Source organism: Ascidia mentula, chromosome 5 (genome assembly GCF_947561715.1).
Source record: "Ascidia mentula chromosome 5, kaAscMent1.1, whole genome shotgun sequence".
In the NCBI taxonomy this organism is placed as follows: Eukaryota; Metazoa; Chordata; class Ascidiacea; order Phlebobranchia; family Ascidiidae; genus Ascidia; species Ascidia mentula.
Genome location: NC_138570.1, coordinates 1,493,654 through 1,512,289, shown reverse-complemented (window position 1 = coordinate 1,512,289; position 18,636 = coordinate 1,493,654). Strand labels below are relative to the sequence as shown.

Here is an 18,636-nt window from a genome sequence, read left to right as displayed (position 1 = left end):
AATCAGGATTTCTAATGAAAATTGTCGACCAAAACTAATTCCAAACGCTGAAGAAACGGATTTTTGTTTTAATTAACTTTTCGGCGTAACAATTCAAGTCTTAAATGTCGCGTTATTTATAAAACAAGCACAATAAATTCAAAAACTGGGATCGCGTCAGGCTGGCGAGTTGAACCATCACAATGCGAGGACGTTGCCTTTTTCCTTTCCCACTCGCTCCTCGCCAACGTTGCTCTTTTTGTTTCTTGATTATCTTTTCACGGCGCGCAGAAAAGCATGGCGTTTCACCGTGAACATAATGTCACAACTGAATTTAACTTGTGTGTACTCAACCGGCGCCTGAACAGCCTCTGTAACGTCACAATTTAACTTTGTAACATCACAAAAGAGGTGAGTGATGTGCTTTTGCCTTGTACAATAATTGTTTTTCTTTTACTAACAGTTTTGCAGGAATGTAAGACAAATAGAAATTGTTTTGGGTGTTTGTACGTTGTAGCAGTGCCTTAGATATTGTGAAGATACTTTCAAATTTAATTCTTGGTTGAAAATTAGAAACAAAATTTGCAATTTCAATAGTTTTTCTATTGAGCAAGGTTTGTTTGGCTAAAGTTTAAAAGAGAGGCCCCGTTTTTCGTGAAGAATTCAATGCACTGTTTTTTTACCAAACACTTTCGGTTTTGGCAAAATATTGTTTGGGGAACCGACGAAGAAAAAATAATCACCCCTTCTTTCTTTTGCAAAACCATTTAAGTTGGCAAGGAAACGCGCCTAAAATGATTGATACGGAATAATAAAACAGAAGTCGCTTAGAGTTGAAGACTGACGTAGAATCGTCGCGCGCGCACACACAAAACAGCGACGCAATGAACGGAAACGTTCTGAGCGCCCTAGTGTGTGTGCCTATTCACCATACTGTGCCGCAGAGCTCATTCGCGTGTAGAACAAACGCCCAACGAGATGCTTTTGTATTAAGTACGCGCGCGCAGGTTTTTTTGTGTGTGTTTTTTTGTGTAATCAGATACTGCAAGCTTTTGTCTGCTTCGGATTATGGTTAAATTTCCAGTTGGTAATTTTTTTGTCTACGTGGCAGTTGAATTTTTCCCCAATTTTTTCAGAAATCTGCAGCAATTTTAAATTTTCCGTAGAATGCTGCACAACTGCATTTAATGTACGAGGTTTTTAATTTTCTTTATAGTTTTCTTTCTATTTTAAACGATTCGTTAATAGAGCTTCGAACGGCGCATTGTTAAAAGTTGGACGACAAAGTGACGCGGAAATAGGGGTGCCGCATTTTTCAGTTTCGTTCGGACAATTTTTAGAAGGCGGCAAATGCAGTTAGCAGCCGTCCTTTCCGTCCAGACTTATTCGCAGCAGCATATATGACCTTGACGAAGGGCATTTTTTCGGGAGCCCAAGACACCGTGGCGCTCACGGCGTAGTCACGTGACCAACATCCTGGTTTTTTTCTGACTCCCAAGCTTCGCGCGAACCCGAGACGTGAGGTGTGAAGTAAGGCAGATGACCTTGCATCACCTTCACGTTAAGTGTGTTAATTGTTGGTTCTTTTGTTTGGTCGCATTTGTTTCGCTGTTAAGCTTTTTCTTGAAGAAAAATGCGCACACAAAAGTGTTGTACGTTTTGTGAAAGGCGAAAAACAAATTAGGCAAACAAAATTGTTTTTATTTTAGTGAAAATATTTATTGGCGTATGTCCAAGCTTTAGAAGAAAATGTTGCGCTTTAAATAAATTTGTAAATTTTTTTTTTGTTTTTCGAAACTTCCAAATTTGAAAAAGGGTACTTCGCAATATCTATTCCACATTACTCTTTCCAAAATAGCTCGAAAAAATGCTGCGTGGGCGTAATTCCCGTTTGTTATGTCATAATGCGCATGCACACGACACAATGGGTCTGCTCAGAAAATACTGTTGGTTGTCTGAGCGAAGTGGTGAATATTTGTATGTCCTCTTGGTATTGATTACTTGATAAGGCAACCTTGAGCAGTAGAAAAAGTACAGTTAACTCGTTACAATGTTACTCAAGGCATTGAAGCATGAACTCCATGCGCTTTGCAGACTTTGTAAGGTTTTCAGTGGCAAATCTTTTCGTCTTTTTTGTTGCACGTTCTGGTGAAAAAATGCTTTGTTTTCAGACGGTTTTGTTGTCACTGCACATGCCTCTCCAGTTTATCGTAAAGTTACAGGAAGTTCATTAGACGCTTGGCGGCCAATGCATGAAGCTGTTTGCCTTGAAAACATGTCGTGTAGATTTATGGTGTGCAGTCAAGCGTAAGTACACAGTCCTTGTTTGTCGGGCGTGGATTTTTATCGAGGAATGAGGGCAGTTGTAAAAAGAATTGAGTTTTTCCCGCATGTACGCGGAATGCGAGAAGAACTGAAGCGGTCCATCAGCATGGTAGGTTTCACATCGAGATCCAATTGTATCATGTAGGTGTATTTGGAGTGTGTAGATAAACGCGGAAAGAGGGCAGGTGCCAGGATGGCATAACAGCAAGCAACCGGAAGTGAGGTATAATATGAGCGCTGTTGTTTGAACGTGAGGCGAATTTCCATAGTTTTCATTTGTTTCTCCCTTACAATGCTGATATTAACATTTAGCCTTCTGCAACGTTTTGCCTTGTGACGTATAAAGCCGTATTTTCTCGCAAAAACACCACCATGTTGCTGTGACCAATGACCTATAACAGGGCTTGTCATACGTCTTGCGTGACTTGAAAGGAATTCTCACTTATGTAAAGTCTTAAATAACGCGAGGAGGCAAACGGTGGGGGTTGGGGGTACATTTGCACCGTTGACCCCCGTATAGGTGCCACGCCACATCGGTCCCTGGGCGGCGGTTAATTTTTAACTACGGCCCCTTGGTTAAACAAAAACCTCACTTTATGGTCTCCTATCTGCGATGTAGGTTTATTGAATCGGGGGTCTTGTGTACTTTTATCTTGACAAACACACTGGCACATTGTTTCTCCGTATAGTGCGTATAGTGTAGATAAAGTCTGCGGCCACGCCCCTGTAGAATATCGATTTGCAAAGCCTTTGACCGGTCGACAAAAACCAACAATATTTTTAATGCTGATTGGACAATACGACCACGTGACAAAGATTTATTTTTACCTGGGCGTGTGTTTTAAAGTTGCAGGCAGTTCCTTTATATGGAGTTTCGATGGCCGTCATCTGAAATATAGCCATGGAAAATTACGGGTTATTTTACCCTCACAAATGTGTAGTGTTCAATATTTAAGAGCTTGGCCGAGTATTTAAGGGTACTTATGTGAAATTAAAAAAGTCCCAAATTAATTTTCCAAAAATGTACAAGAAATTTCCACGAATTAAAATGACCAATTTCTTCAAATTTAAATGTCGATTGGCGCGTAATTACTGGCGAAATGCGCAATGCTCTTCTCCACATTACCTTAGTTGTCAACAGTACAAACGCGTTATATTTAAGGAAAACTCTTTGAAGTTGCTTGATATAGTTTGTTTCCTGTAAAGAATATCAATTAGTTTGATTGATCTGGCAGTGACGTCACATAGACAATTGTCTAGTTTCGAACCATTGCCTTCTGGTTTGAAGTGGTACACTAAACTGTGTAAATCGCAAAATACCCAAGGTATATCTCGTGGCCTAGCAAGCAACAATATGTAATGAAGAGGTATCGTTTATGTGGTCAAATTGAACACAAGTATTTCTGTGAAATTTTCCTCTGTGCCCACGCATCGGTTCGCGCATTACTGAGAAATAAATCTCCGAAAACAGACCGCAGCGCTGGGTAACTGCTGACCATCCAACTGTGACCCGAAATTATGAAACCTCTAATTCCACCGCATCACAAACCCATGAGTGGAAAGAAGAAAGATAGAAATCTTTCTCGGCAATAAAGATAAAGCCAGATTATCTGCCTCAAGCCGGAAATTTTTTCTCGTTTACGAACTTTACCATTTCGGCGTTCCAAAGCCAAGTGTCTAAAGATGTGGGCATTGTGATGTAACAGTTTGAATGCAAATTTGGTGTTTACGGTTTCTGTAGTTGAAAGCACCTATTAAGCGTTCTTAATGTCAGGTTGTCAAGTGGAAGCCAGGCTGTTTTCGTAAAGACAACAAAATCATAATTATAAATGATGAGATGATTAGCAGCAACTCACTGTGTCATTAGCACCTATATCGTGCAAACAGTTCAATGGGTCAAACTTTTTAGCAGAATTTTTGAAACACCTGGCGTTTGATAACATATGCTTAAATCCAGACGTGACAATACTTCCAGCTGAATTAAATCGATTTTCGACTTTTTTTCCAGGAAATGAATTAAATCAGGAAAATGTCTGCCGATTCCACAACGACGACTATAACGGAACCTATGGAAGCGGAACAGGATAATGGCGTATCCGCTACGAGCGACGTAGAAGTTGTAAGTATTACGTCAAAATTTCGATCTATAAGCCCTCGTTGTGACGTAAACAATGATCTTTATGTTTCTTTTGCGGATACTGCTATATTTTCACGGCGGGCAAGTACATTTTTGATGCTTTTACAATTGTGTGTAATCTTCAAAGGGGGAGCATGTCAGGGGTATTTTCGGAAATAATTGTAGGAGATTTTAAATGTGTCGCCTGCACTTGAATGACCCCGGGGGTATATTTACGTTTGTGACGCAGGTGATTGAGTAATGTTGCATCGATTAATTGAAATCTCCATAACACAATATAAATAATTCATAGACTCAAACCAATCACGTTCAACAAGAGCAAGCCTCTTCAGAGGCCGCAGCAAACGTCACTAAACCATGTGACGTCACTAAACCATGTGACGTCACAACAAGCGATGACGTCACTACACCAAGTGCAGATCCCAGCGAAACGGGTGGTTTGGAATTTATCGACGGTATTTGGGTATTGCCGGGTTCCGATCTCAAGGTAACGTATATTGTGACGTAATCATTTCGTCACCACCGTGATGTTTCATTTCTGATCTGCAGTTTCGAAAGAACGAGGACGGGGAGTTGGAAATGATCACGGAAAAACCGGAAAGCGAAAGTGAATCTACGAATGACGTAACGCCTGATGACGTAAGCAATGAAAGTGTGGAGGGACCTGATAATGATCTGACGGTAAGTTGGATGAGGAAAGCGAAAAAGTACGGAATGAGACCAATTTTCCGGCAGTCGGAAAAGCGTGACAGCCCGAGAGCAACCGTTCCGTATCAAATTAAGCAATACTTGACACCGATAAGCCAACTATATTAGAACAAGTTTCCGAATATACCTCCCCCTATTTGTGACGTGATAAAGGGCCTCTAAACATTTTGTGCCATTTTTTGAGTTAACTTAAAAGCTTAGATCCATCTTTTTTCGAATTTCATATACATTTTTTGCGCGGAAATGTGTTTAAACTGTTTCACATTTCAAAAACTTTATCGTCGCTAAAGCAATTGCATGGAACAACGTACAATTTGAAGTGACATTCCTCAATGTTTTTCACATTTGTTACATAGATCGACAGTGACGTAGATAGAATAAAAGAAGAAGAAAACGAAACAAAGCAAGGGAAGGAAGCAGAAATGGAGACAGGTAATTATTCAAACACGTCAAAAAATCAATAGTGTTTTCTAGCGCCAAAAGCAATCGTGAATACCTACAACACTACCAGTACCTACACACGTGCATTACGTTATGCCGCATGGTCAAAACTACTTTAGCTTCAATAATCCAAGCGAATTACCGCGAGGTTTGAACTCGCGAACCTATGGGCATTATCCATTATCCAATGATTGAGTCACGTCAAGCCATTGGTTAGAAAATATTGTAGTCAAGTTATCCCATCAAGCTGTACACGTTTGTTTAGGTGCAAAATACTTAAGGCGTATCAACTTACAATAAAATGCCCAAGCTACGCCTTTGCAACTAACATTATGCATTTAATATAATAAGCCGTATCAGTCGTGTTGACACTGAACTGTACATAAATAGGAATGTGTCTTTTTAAACAGTGCTAAACCATATAATTATGCAAATATGCAGACCTTTGAAAGACAAGTATGTGATCATCTTCATTCCCTGAAAGTACAAACATCGCATAAATAAAAACGTATATGTTTCAGACACCCAAGATCCCCTTGATTCGTTTTATGGCGACATCCAGCGGCAGTTCAGCGGCGTGCCCCGCTACGACACCGAGTGTCTGTTTTGCAGCCGTGTCGGTGACTCTCGATCATTCCACGGCCGATTCTGCAGCAAACAGTGCATCGCGAAAAACGCGGGGCGCCACAAACGACTCCTCAAAAAGATTCCCGAACGCAAACGTATGACGTCATACGAAGCCGGTCAGTACCCGGGCGAGAACTTCCGCCACAAGGAGGCGTCGGCGGGCGATTTGAAAATCAAAATTCGGCTTCCCTCATCCGGCGAAAATTGCGGAGGCTACGAAAAAAGGCGAAAGCCGTCCATCATCAGCGATGACGTCACAGGCGAAGGAACGCAACCGAAGCGGCGCAATGTTGGCATGGCAACACTGGGGGGCACGCCGGCGCGAAAGGACACAAACTACCGGAAGAAGTTTTCGTGGGCGGAGCACTTGGAACGGGAGAACGCCGAAGCTGCGCCGAACAGCGTCTTCCTTAACCTCCACAATTACGAACCCTTTCCTCAGATTCCGAACCGGTTCCAGTCCGGGCATCTGCTCGAGGCGGTCGATCCCAACCATCAGTCGATGATTTGTCTCGTTTCGGTCGTATCCACGTGCGGACACCGCGTGCGCCTCCACTTCGAAGGTTACCCGAGTTGCTACAACTTCTGGGTCAACGCCGATTCTCCGTTCATCTTCCCATGCGGTTTCTGCGAACGAACAGGTCGCTCTCTGGCTCCACCCACCGGACACGACGCCTCAGGGTTCCGCTGGAAGGCGTACGCGAGTGAAATGGGCCTCGTCCCGGCCGTGGAAGATTGTTTTACGCCCATGGAGAACGAAAACAAAACGAAGTTCAAGGTCAATGACAAACTGGAGGCAGTGGACCGTAAACACCCTTCGCTGACCTGTGTTGCCACGGTGATTGACGTCATCGGGAATTACATTTTGATTCATTTCGATGGCTGGGACTCGGATTACGATTATTGGGCGATTTCGACTTCAAATTATGTGAGGCCGATCGGCTGGTGCAAAGAGAACAACAAGGAATTGTCCCCTCCACTTGGATTTTCCGAAAACGAAGTCTTCCAATGGGATGTTTACCTTCAAAATCACCGATCCGCCGATCCTTCAGCATTTGTGTGCAATCCCCACGGGTTTTCCCCGGGTATGAGAGTGGAAGTTGTGGATCAGAGGAATCCGGTTTTGCTTCGAGTGGGCACTATCGCTGAGGTGGACGATTATCGCGTCAAAATCCACTTCGACGGTTGGAGCGATATGTACGACGATTGGCTGGACGCCGACTCCACAGACTTGCACCCACCGACTTGGGGTTACCGCACCCATCACCCACTGCAACCTCCTATGCGTCCGGGACAGCTTTTACAGAACGCCGAACAGACCGGGTGCCCGATACCAGGATGCAATGGGGTCGGCCACGTCCGTCAGGATAAATATGTTTCTCATCACAGTGAGTTCGGTTGTCCGTACTCGCCACAAAACCTGGGACGCGAACCGCTTCCGGATCGTTTGCTGTTCCAGGCAGAAAAAAAGAATGATGAAGGCGACGCCAGGTCAGAAATAGTGGTTGACGGACGAAAGAACGGCAAAGCTTTTGCATTCCCGAAGAGGAAACGAGGGCGGCCGAGGATCAGTTCAAAAATAAACGAGCGCCGCCCGTCGAAGGAAAACGAAAAACCTGAAGTGAAAAGAAGTATCTCTCAGAAATACAAACTGCGCCCCTCTCGCATGATGAGCTACAACGAGACGCCCACCTTCAGATCGACGTTCATGAACCAGCCCATGACCAAAACAGACGACACCCCGAACTATTGGCACCAACACGTACGACTGCTGCCGGGCGTGGATGGGATAAAGGCTAGTCAGGTGACCAACTGGACCACAGGGGAAGTCTCAGACTTCGTGAAGAAACTAACCGGCAAAGCGAACTTAGGGGAAGTTTTCATTTCCCAGGAAATCGATGGCGAGGCCTTGCTCATGCTGACTCAAGCTGACATATCGTCTGTTTTGAAGCTGAAGCTCGGTCCCAGTGTTAAAATATACAATGCTATTTTGATGTTCAAAGTCGCTGAAAAAATGAGGAATTGAGCTTCATTCTTGACCCAATCGTTTCCTCCGTTGTAGATTTGTTTCTTAATACGTTCCACATGTGCTTGGGTTCTTTTCTTCAATTCGTTCGAAAATGCTGTTTTGTTTTGAAGTGCGTTTTTTACTTTCTTAGTTTAAAACAAGGAATTCGCTGAAAAAAATTGTATTCAGCTGAGCCTACGATTACCTGCATGTTTTGCCTCTGTTACTTGGGCGTTAGGTTTAGAGGTGCTCGGAACATAGGCTAGCTCGGAAAAGACAGTAAAATCACGAAAGGTGAAATTAAAAAAAAATCGGCAACTTTGCCGGATTTTGCTGGAATATATCATATTCAAAGTTATTGGGGTATTTTATACAACCAGTCTATCTGGAGTTGTGAAATCAACAAAGTGACGTTGGTTTGGATGATCGCTTAGGCCGGGTCCACACTCACGCTTTGCGCCGGCGGATTCTTTGTTTGTTTCATTATACGCCGGTGTGCGGCGTGAGTGTGGACCCGGCCTTACGTTCAGCAATTATTTACTTTTCGCTCAAAAATGTGCACTCGTTGTTGGTGTTCACAAAATATATTGAGTAGGGATTTTCCCCTTTTTCGGTTTGTAAATCCGATGATGGCAAATAAGCAGATCTTTAAAATCCCTTCATAAAGAACCACGATATTTAGAAAAGGTGCTTGAGTTTTCATTCTAATTTCGTTAATACAATTATATAGAGTTGTCAAAGAAAAGAAACAGAAAGTAAAATTCCGTTCCGGTACGTAGCTCGTATACGTTATTGCTTGTTCCACAACAACAAAATGATTTAGAACCTCCATGACTTGAATGTATGCTAGGTATACCATGGTGAAAGTCTTTTAGTTTAGTTAGATGGTTATTTTGATTCTGGAAGTTTTGTCGGAGAAAGAAGATGGCGTCAAGTAGTAGCGAAGAATCAGAGGTATGTGAACATGGTAGCATAAATACCTCGTTTGTCATATAAGTAGTACAAGATTTTTTTGTATTTGGTTCATTTATTGGGTCAGGGCATTACAAGTTACATACAATTTGGCTGTTAGCGTACAAATAAAGGGCATTGTCTTTTAAGCAATTGATTTTCCCAGTATTAAAAACTCCTAAAACATGACATTGTGCTTCGGCATTACTGCATTCTGTCAATATTTCACAGGACGACTTGGAGGAACCTCAATTAAAATATGACCGAATGGGAAATGATCTTCTTGAAATATTGAAGAAAGATGCCGCATCATGCATTGCCCTACATGGAAAGGTGATCCATTTAAGTGTGTGTTTTGATATATTGATAAATTTGTGATAATTATCGTCATAGTTTGTGGCACTTGGAACCCACTGGGGAACAATTCATATTCTGGACCACCAGGGAAACAACATAACTATCAAACAGATGGCATCAGTAAGTTTTTTCCTTATTTAAATAACTTTGATCTTTTAAAGTAAACCTTTTCTACACTTATTCCAGCACAGCACAACAGTAACCGGCATAGCTCTGGATGAAACTGGTGATTATATTGCAAGTTGCTCAGACGATGGGGTCATTTGTGTTTCTGGTCTTTATTCCGATGAATACAATCAGTTAATCACAGTCGATAAACCTGTAAAAGTAAGTTTGTTGAGTGCTAAGTAAAAGTTACTTGAGCCTTTGTGCCTAAGTTAAATTTGCACTCAGTATTGGTTTTGGCTGTGAAGTTAGGAAAGTGATACTTCATCATATTGTTTTTAACCCATTTAAAGTAAATATTTTACTACTTACATTTTGACCAGACTACAGTTGCAGCATTAACACAAAAAGTACCAAATTATCAATGTACCACATGTAGAAAAAAGGCTATATGCTAATTATTAAAAGTTTTTTATTCAACATTCTATTGTTTAGTTTTACTCTTGTTGATGCAAACAAATAAGTTAAAAAAAAGTAATTTCCATTAAAAAGCTGATAAAATTGATAAAGTTTAGTAGGTGGATAATTGTGTTACTTAAGGTTTTTGGTAACAATACAAAGAGTGAATGATCTTGGTCAGGTGTTACCATTTTATTAAAAACCAAATTTTTTTGGTACAGTCTGTTGCTTTGGAACCAAACTACACGAAGAGCTCATCGAAGCAGATTGTTTTTGGAACGGACAGATTAATTTTAAGTGAGAGGGGTTGGCTGCGTCGCACACAACAATCACAATTGCACAGTGGAGAAGGTTTAATAAGAAACATCAAATGGAGAACGACTTTGATTGCTTGGGCTAATGACTTGGTAGGATTTTTACAACATTGCAATTTTTGTTCTGATTGTTTAGCATTTATACAAATACAACATATAATTCTTTTCGTGCAATTGTGATGGTTTGTCATTTTGGCTTTGATAAGGTAGCAAACACTATTTATGTCATTTGTCATACATCACTGTTTTATGGATATGTGGGTATTGGGTTTTTGAATCTTAAAATCTTGGACAATTTTAAACATTTGACAAATATTCATTTCATATCGTGTGCAGGGTGTGAATTAAACTAATACAACATGTTATGATTTCTTGTGCGGTTGTGATGTTTTTTTATTTTGGCGTTGATAACGTAGCAAAACACTTTTTGTTGCCTGTTATTGTACGTCATTGCTTTATGGATATATAGATGTTAATTTGTTGAATGCGAAAGCTTCAGATGATATCAAATCATCAACAGGCATTTCTTATCATGTGCAGGGTGTGAAAGTTTACGACACGAAACAGGGCCGCAGAATAACTCACATTCCCAGGTCGGATGCAGGCGGAAGTTCAAGTAATCTTGTCCGTCCTGAAATATATCCCGCTCATATAACATGGAAGGATGACAACACTTTGCTTGTTGGTTGGTTTAATGACATCAAGGTAGGTATTTCCTTAAAGATCTGCATAACCTTTTTTTTAAATTTGAAGAAAGAAATGTTGAGTAAATGAGTTGTTCTTTAGGTTTGTGAAATACGTCAAAAACCTGGTAGAGACCGGGAGTCATCAAAGTACTGCGTTATCAGTAAGTATTTGATTGAAATAAACAACATCTAGAAAACAATTTAAACTAGCAAAGACACAGTCTTATCACAACAAATAGTGTAGGTGGATAGCTGTTGCAAGAATGTATATGAACTGTTGCTGTTCGATCTAGGAATAAAAAACTTTGCCTTTAAATTCCAGCTCATCAGCTGAAAACAGACTTTGCATGTTGTGGAATCGCTCCTCTTGGCGATCAGATTGTTACGCTGGCTTTTATTGTTCCCAAAGAAGAGATAAAAGAAACTCCAGGTACATAAATAAACACACGGGACTGAGTTTATCCACCTCACTGCCACTTTTCAAATAATAATTGCTGTAGATTTAATCTTAACATAAATAGAAGTACACACAAACAGTTATAGTTTTGTAAATTCTGTGAGATGCAATCAGATGGCCACTGTCAACCCTCATGGTTGTCTCAGTGCAGTTTGGTGCCAACCCTTTTAGGCGAGTTTTATAAAGTTCTTGCTATTTTGACAAACATTTATTTTTTGCCAAGGTGAAACTCAGAATCGAGACAAAATGTCTCAGAGGCCGGAGCTTCGTATACTGGAGCTGGATCGCAAAAACAAAGATGGTTTTGTGGAGATGTCCCGCGATGCACTGTCTATAAGAGGATTTCAGAGTTTTCGCTGCAACGATTACAGTCTTGGTAAGTTGTCATAAGCATGTGAATTATATGTAGCTGCTATCAGTTCTTGAGCTTTTAGTAAGACTCAAATTTGCTTCATTTTAATAGTGTGCCATGCAGTCAGGTTGAAGTATTACACAATACTGGATTTATCCACATTGTGATACATTAGTCAAGGGGAAACTCTGTTAAGTCATTTATTCCGGCATAGAGATTAGTGTCCGTCAAGAACACTGTTCATGCTGAAGTTTATGTGTGTTTTTTTTGCATTCCAGTTGTTGTAAACAGGTTATTTCTTCATAAACTAAGGTTTAAACATTTTTGTCCATGCATTCGGCCCATTGGCTCACCCTTTTAGTTTAAGTTCATTAACTGTGGTGTAAACACTGCTACTAATGTGACACACTAGCCCACCTGTCATATATTTAACAGTTTCTCTTCCGTTACTCGAGGTTTCCCCACCACAATGTGATAAAATGTTTTCAGCGTTTGATGGAAATGAACTCTACGTCGTTTCTCCAAAAGACATTGTCATCGTAAAGCAAAGAGATGAAGATGACAGAATCACTTGGCTCCTGCAAATTAACCATCACAAGGAAGCACTTGAGGCGGTGAAACAGTATGGAAAACGCCTGAAGAAACATACATACATGGTATGGCTCTTGTACACCTAGGCTTTAAACAAATGGATTTCTTTTATTTCGATGACAAACTCTATAAGATAAGCACCCTTGTGTGTAGATGGAACAACATGTGTTGGGCATTTAACAATTGTTGATTTTGTCTGCAACTATTTTTTTTGCACAAGCAATGGAGCTGATAATGTTTTTACAGTGAGCTGTAGGCCATGGCACTGTTTCAACCTAATTTGTCTCATTAGTATTTTTGCTGGTATGAAATTGCTATGGTTATCTAATATGTAAAGTGTGGGTACTTCCAAAATTGAAAATTCATTTCACAAAACTGAAGCCATTGTTTGAAGAAATGTTTCAAAGGAAATCCTGTATCTTCCCACAGGACGTTGGTGTGACTTATCTTTCATATCTACTGAGTGTTGGTGATTTCATGGAAGCAGCAGAAAATTGTCAGGAAATCCTTGGAAACCAAGTGCCACTGTGGGAAGATATTGTAAGCTCCTGTCCCTCTCTTTATAACTGTTGTAAATAAAAAACGCTCATAGATATAAAGACAATCAATTCAAAAAGTAACAGAAACTATGCAGTAAACAAAACTATACTGTTTCCTTGATTCATATTTTCAGCATTACACAGATAACCAATTTAATATTCACAAGAATGTTGGTGTTCAGCCACCATTAGTTAAAAATGTATAAAGAAAAAATTAAAAAGTTTTATACCGATGTTTTTTGACCAGGTGGAGAGATTTGCGGACAATGGAAAGCTTTCGATAATATCCCCATATTTACCTCTGGGAGATCATCACTTGTCGCCAGGCTGTTATGAAAAAGTCCTCAATCATTTTCTCAAACACGATCACCATGTAAGAATGGAATTTTGCTTCTAAGTTACTGATTTCAATTCTTATCATGACTATGTCATTGAAAACCTAAACAAATGTATGTTACACTGGTTTTTCTTATGCTGTTGCTTGTAATGGTTGCAATTATTTTCACAATGACTGGTGTAATGTAGGCTGATGCTATGCAAAATAATTGGTGCCATATTGTTAATATAACTGCACCTCAGTAGATATCCATCGTTTTTCATCATAAATTTGACTGTTTATAAGAAATATCTACCTTAAGATTCCCTATTTATTGTAGGGTTTTGCTGATCTTCTGGGCAGATGGCCGAGCAATCTGTACAACATTCAGTCCATGACTATGAAAGTTTTGAAACATCTCGATCGAGATACAAAGAATCTGATACTTCAAGATGCCCTCGCCAAGCTGTAAGCGGTGTTTTATAAAAAATAATAATAATGGCTAAAAAGTTGTTAAGTTAAATATCCTAAATTAGAAGAAGATTTAAGGAAAAATTTGAAAACATTTAATGCCTGATTTGTATTTGTTTGGTTAACTATATGCCTGTGGTGATTTAACATAATCTTAGGGTAATGTAATTGCAACAATCATATTGTTTCACCCTGTTTCTTGCAGATATGTGGCCGACCAACGTTTTGATCGAGCTTTATCAATCTATCTCCGACTTCAGCATCCTGCTTCCATCAACCTGATCAGAAAGCATAATCTTTACAAAGCACTACAGGTAAGTTATAAAAATCTGAATTATCAAAAATGTCATGATCATGCATTCATATTGTAAGTGGCTTACAGTGTTTAATGCTTTTAGTTACTGCACTTTATAATAAACAAGTAAAATAAAAGGGTTAGTAAAGCATTTGCTTGTATTTTGCAGGAAAATGTTTTGCCCCTGATGCAATTCAACAAGGAAGAAGCAGTTGAACTGTTGCTGGATCACATGGAATATGTTCCGGTAAATGATATTTATTCCTATTGCTAAACATTCGCTAAATTCTGACCCTATCCTGGTGTAAGCATGGTGGAATTCCGGTTTGCCTTATGACGTATTGTGGATAGATTTCTCGTAGCTTAACCACTTGTACAAAGTTACTTAAGCAAGATTGGTACCACAACCCCATCTCTGTCTGCCCACTACATCTCAAAACCAATAAAAACGTACCCCTTGCTTAATATGGTCCTGAAACAAGGTCCTATTGTGCATCATGGGTCTTGCCGTGTTCCTCACAATTGCCATTTGTGTTTTAGGTTGATCAGGTGGTTGCCGAACTGAAAGACAGACCCAACCATCTCCATAAGGTGAGTTGAACCCCGGAGAAACTTGAAACTCAAAGTAAACCCACTGCTTTTATGACGTCACAGTACCTCCACGCGTTGTTCCTGCGTGACTCCCATCTGGGTGGAGATTATCATTCTCTACAAATCCGACTATACGCCGAGTTTGATAGAAAAAAGTTGCTTCCATTTTTAAAGTCGAGGTGAATTTACAACTTGACAGTTGCTTTCACTTTCGTTGCCATTGTATTTAGGACTTTGTGGGGCACTTTCATTAAAGAAACTACTTTCGCTTAAATTGAAATCTTTTTTATTGTGCTTTCACATGTAAAGTTTTTTTTACCTAAAATAAATCTACGATTGAAAACAATTCTATAATTTTGTTTTTATTCAGCAACTACATTAATTTGGAAGAATCATTGAAGATTTGTGAGGAACGCGAATATTTTGAAGAATCTGTGTTTCTACTCGGTGAGCGTTAATATTCACATTGCCCTGGACTGTAAAAAAAATGCCTCGATTAAACAGATGGATAAAAACACGTCACTGGGCGTTTGTCTAAGCCCAACCGACAATTTACACGCGTATTTTCGTCCAACGTTGCAAAATCTTGCTGTAACTTGGCCCAAAAATATACGTTTGTATTTGTGTGGACAGTGATGTTTTTCCTTTCTTGCGTTTACATATTGTTCATAAATCCCAGGTCGAATGGGAAACGCGTCGCGCGCGTTGTCACTCATCACCGAACACGAAGATGACGTATCGAGAGCTGTCGAATTTTGCAAAGAACAAAACGATTCCAGTCTCTGGGACGAGCTCATCGATAGATCGATACACAAGCCTGGTATGCAGCATTTGTGCCCATACATGCAACGTTTTCTGAATTCCGCCTGTTTTGACAAAAGTCTTGGACAAAGCTTACAGTTCAACTTGTTAAATCCAAGCGCTGGCATTCTTGTAGAATTTCTTGAATCTGTCCTGAGTTGTGATTCTAATCTGAGTGTAGAATAACCTGCCGGTAGTTTCCCTGATTCGAGAACATATTTTAAGAGTTCATCCGTGGATTGCTTGAAAACATTGGGACTCATGTTGATCCGATTATCCTCATCAGGAAGATTCCAACAGGGATGGAAATTCCAGGATTGAGGAACGCTCTCGTTAAAATATTACAAGTAATCGTCAGATTCAAGTGTATTCCTCCCTATCAACAGTTTGAATTTAACCAATAGAAGTAACTATAATACTTGATAATTGTTATGTTCACAAAGTTGCGTTTGAAATGTGCGGTTTCAATAACAAATTCATACAAATAATTTGTGCTGTCAATATCGTCCCCAGGAGTGTCTAAACTATTTACAGCGTTTTATTAAAGTTTTGACCAAATCTCTAAGCCCACAGCGTAATTCAAACATGGCAAGATATATTTGGCACAATTTCAAACGCACAATCTCAAGCTACATTAAATGTTTTCGCCTCTTTTCAACATCCCTGGTTTAAAATCTTAGTACAATGTTAACATTTCCGATTTTCCAGGATTATTCGATGCAAACCGCTCTGTGGTTCGAATGCAAGAAAGTTTTATCGTCTGATGTTCTCACCTTGATGAGGAAACAACTTAAACTCACCACGAAACCAATTAAAATTGACGGTAAGTATCAGAAATTTCACCGGTAAACAAGCTCTTTATACTTGTATAACAAATTGGGATTTTTTGTTTAGAAGAACGAATCTGTGATGCTTGCGGCAGAAACCTCGTCAACAAAACAGGTATATGTATAAAAAGCTAACTTGTCAGTGTAAACACAATTTAAGCAAATGCAGAAAACTGCCGGTTGATCATTTTCATATCTTAAGCTATTTTTCGAGGCTTGAAAGTAAATCCATTCAAGGAATCACGAAATGGGATTAAATTTTGTTAACCATGTTTAATCAGAACGTTTTTTTTGCGTGTGGTCGCGAAGCCACACTAAAATATAGGACAAGACTCACTTTTAAGCGTTCCATATTCTGGTTTCATTGTTAACGCTTGGATAGTTACAGCCCTTCCCAAGCTACTCGCGCGTAAAGTTACGTCACAACTGACCGCTTTATTGCTTCTGTGTATATTGTCTTTACATCTCGACCTGTTCAAACCTGTTATGAACAAAAGCTTAAAATGCGGTTTATTGGAAATGTCCTAATGTTTGTTTCGAACAGGGCTGCTACATGCTTTCTAGTAATTTGCTATCTCAAACCATTTTATGTCGGCCAGAATATAAAATTAGTTTCTGGAATGTGTTCAGCACATTGCAAACAATGCGTAACCATAAACCATAGAGTTCGGGATTTGTCATTCCTCAACAAGCTGATATTATTTCGACTTGATCTTTAGGTTCTACAGCTTCTCGTCATCCCACCGATCCTCCAGTTATCGTATGTTTTCTATGTCAACATTCTTTTCATGATGATTGTCTGCCTTCACAAAATCAGGTATGATTTTATTGTGTTTATTAGACCGTATACTTCTGTCGAAAAATTAAATAAAACATAAATTAGAATAAACGTACACATTTATGTAATTTTTGGAAGTCCGGCCTTTTAACCGATTTTGTATAATGTTAAATGTTACATTCAATTAAATGAATGTTATTTTTGTATAGCCTATATTTCTTTGTTAAAATTGAAACCTTGGTAAATTTCATGTAATTCCCCATGTTAAAACGACTGCATTCAGCGCTTGACTTTGCATTGCAACATGGAAAATACTACTACACCAACATACCTACATTGTTGAATTGACGTCAGATGAATTTAACACAATGTTTAACACACAGCTTGACTGTGGACTTACATGAAATTTGTTTCCAGGGCACTTGCAGTGTGTGCAAGGGGAAAGTACGTCACCGGCAGTGACGTAATATGGTGACGAACAAATTCCAACGTACATCGATTACATTGCACTTGCTATCACTAATCAACGTTTTTTCCATTGCAATGTTTTGTTCCTAGTATTTCTTGATTAGATTGATTTTTTGTTATGCGTTGTACCTACTTGTGTGCAATAATAATACACCTGAAAAATACTATGCCTGAAGCGTAGCATGACACTCAGGTGTAATGAGGTTATTTAGGATCGTTAAGTAAATACCTTGTGCTCATTTCGGCGAGTCTCCGTCTTCGACTTAAGTAAACACACCTATTGAAATGCGTTATTTGTATGAGCAAGCCATAGTTCCACTGGCACGGCAACATTCACTAAAGTAACCTAGATTAACCGCAAAACTCTAAATGTTTTTGCTTCTACATGTAAACACGATGCATGGACACGAAACTACCGAATTGTTTGTAAGTTTTTGTCGTTAAGTTTGGGACGTGCGAAAGTCACGTCACCACATTCCAATTTGTTTATCAGTTTGAACCCGGGTGTATGATAAGGTGAACGTTATCAGCAGAAATGTTCGCAAGTTGCAATCTATGCTGCGGTCAGCAATGCCCATTTTGACTTTTATTTGAGGAGTTATTCAAATAACAGAAGCAAATGTTTTCGCGACCGACATCTACTTTCACAACGGTTGAAACAACATAGCCGCCATTTTTCTGATTTTTTAGTGAAAAAAGGTTTTAAATAACTGAGGCTCCTAATGGAATTTATTCATCAATTATTAAATAGACACCCAAAAAAACGAAATGGATCAACAAAGGCTGATAATGGATTTAAACGTTATCGTTATCGGACAACGCCTTCGAAAAGAAAAAAAACTTTCGCCGTTTTTAAGGGACTGTTTGCTTTTTACGCTTGGCTGAGGAGTTTTAAGAGCTCGAGATGTTTCGAAAACCTGCTACAACTACAACCTAGTTTAGTAAACAAGTTGCAAGGTTTGAGTAGCGCAGTGTGATTGCGTCGATGTAGCATGTTGGATCTGCTAAAATAGCCTTTTAAAGTTAGTTTACAATAAATATGCCAAGCAATAA

General features: G+C 39.5%; 2 protein-coding genes across 3 annotated transcripts; both read left to right on the top strand.

The window, feature by feature from the left end:
- The first annotated feature begins 287 nt into the window (after window positions 1–287).
- On the top strand, window positions 288–8,426 carry LOC145901602 (lethal(3)malignant brain tumor-like protein 4). 2 transcript variants are annotated; one of them, XM_082989340.1, is made up of 6 exons: window positions 288–390; window positions 4,313–4,423; window positions 4,734–4,928; window positions 4,991–5,122; window positions 5,506–5,581; window positions 6,112–8,426. In XM_082989340.1, the coding sequence occupies exons 2-6, from the start codon at window positions 4,334–4,336 to the stop codon at window positions 8,241–8,243; spliced, it is 2,625 nt and encodes an 874-aa protein (XP_082845466.1). In that variant the 5' UTR covers window positions 288–390; window positions 4,313–4,333; the 3' UTR covers window positions 8,244–8,426. The 2 variants fall into 2 exon arrangements, with proteins under 2 accessions (XP_082845466.1, XP_082845467.1); XM_082989341.1 differs by lacking the exon at window positions 288–390 and adding an exon at window positions 2,262–2,527.
- A 614-nt stretch (window positions 8,427–9,040) lies between these two features.
- On the top strand, window positions 9,041–17,740 carry LOC145901603 (vacuolar protein sorting-associated protein 41 homolog). Its single transcript, XM_082989342.1, has 24 exons — window positions 9,041–9,179; window positions 9,408–9,509; window positions 9,570–9,653; window positions 9,720–9,860; window positions 10,319–10,504; window positions 10,952–11,116; window positions 11,198–11,258; window positions 11,420–11,527; window positions 11,778–11,930; window positions 12,396–12,562; window positions 12,927–13,037; window positions 13,284–13,409; window positions 13,693–13,820; window positions 14,029–14,137; window positions 14,288–14,365; window positions 14,659–14,709; window positions 14,773–14,888; window positions 15,080–15,156; window positions 15,389–15,529; window positions 15,736–15,857; window positions 16,219–16,333; window positions 16,405–16,452; window positions 17,057–17,154; window positions 17,533–17,740. Exons 1-24 carry the CDS (start codon window positions 9,150–9,152, stop codon window positions 17,575–17,577), a joined length of 2,562 nt encoding a protein of 853 aa, XP_082845468.1. The 5' UTR covers window positions 9,041–9,149; the 3' UTR covers window positions 17,578–17,740.
- The last annotated feature ends 896 nt before the right edge of the window (window positions 17,741–18,636 follow it).

Coding starts and splice junctions, on each gene's coding strand:
- LOC145901603 (XM_082989342.1), top strand. CDS start 9,150: ATGGCGTCAAGTAGTAGCGAAGAATCAGAG. Junction 14,366..14,658: donor ATCACATGGAATATGTTCCG/GTAAATGATATT, acceptor TTTGTGTTTTAG/GTTGATCAGGTGGTTGCCGA. Junction 14,889..15,079: donor CTTCCATTTTTAAAGTCGAG/GTGAATTTACAA, acceptor GTTTTTATTCAG/CAACTACATTAATTTGGAAG.
- LOC145901602 (XM_082989340.1), top strand. CDS start 4,334: ATGTCTGCCGATTCCACAACGACGACTATAACGGAACCTATGGAAGCG. Junction 4,424..4,733: donor CTACGAGCGACGTAGAAGTT/GTAAGTATTACG, acceptor AATAATTCATAG/ACTCAAACCAATCACGTTCA. Junction 5,582..6,111: donor GGAAGCAGAAATGGAGACAG/GTAATTATTCAA, acceptor TATATGTTTCAG/ACACCCAAGATCCCCTTGAT.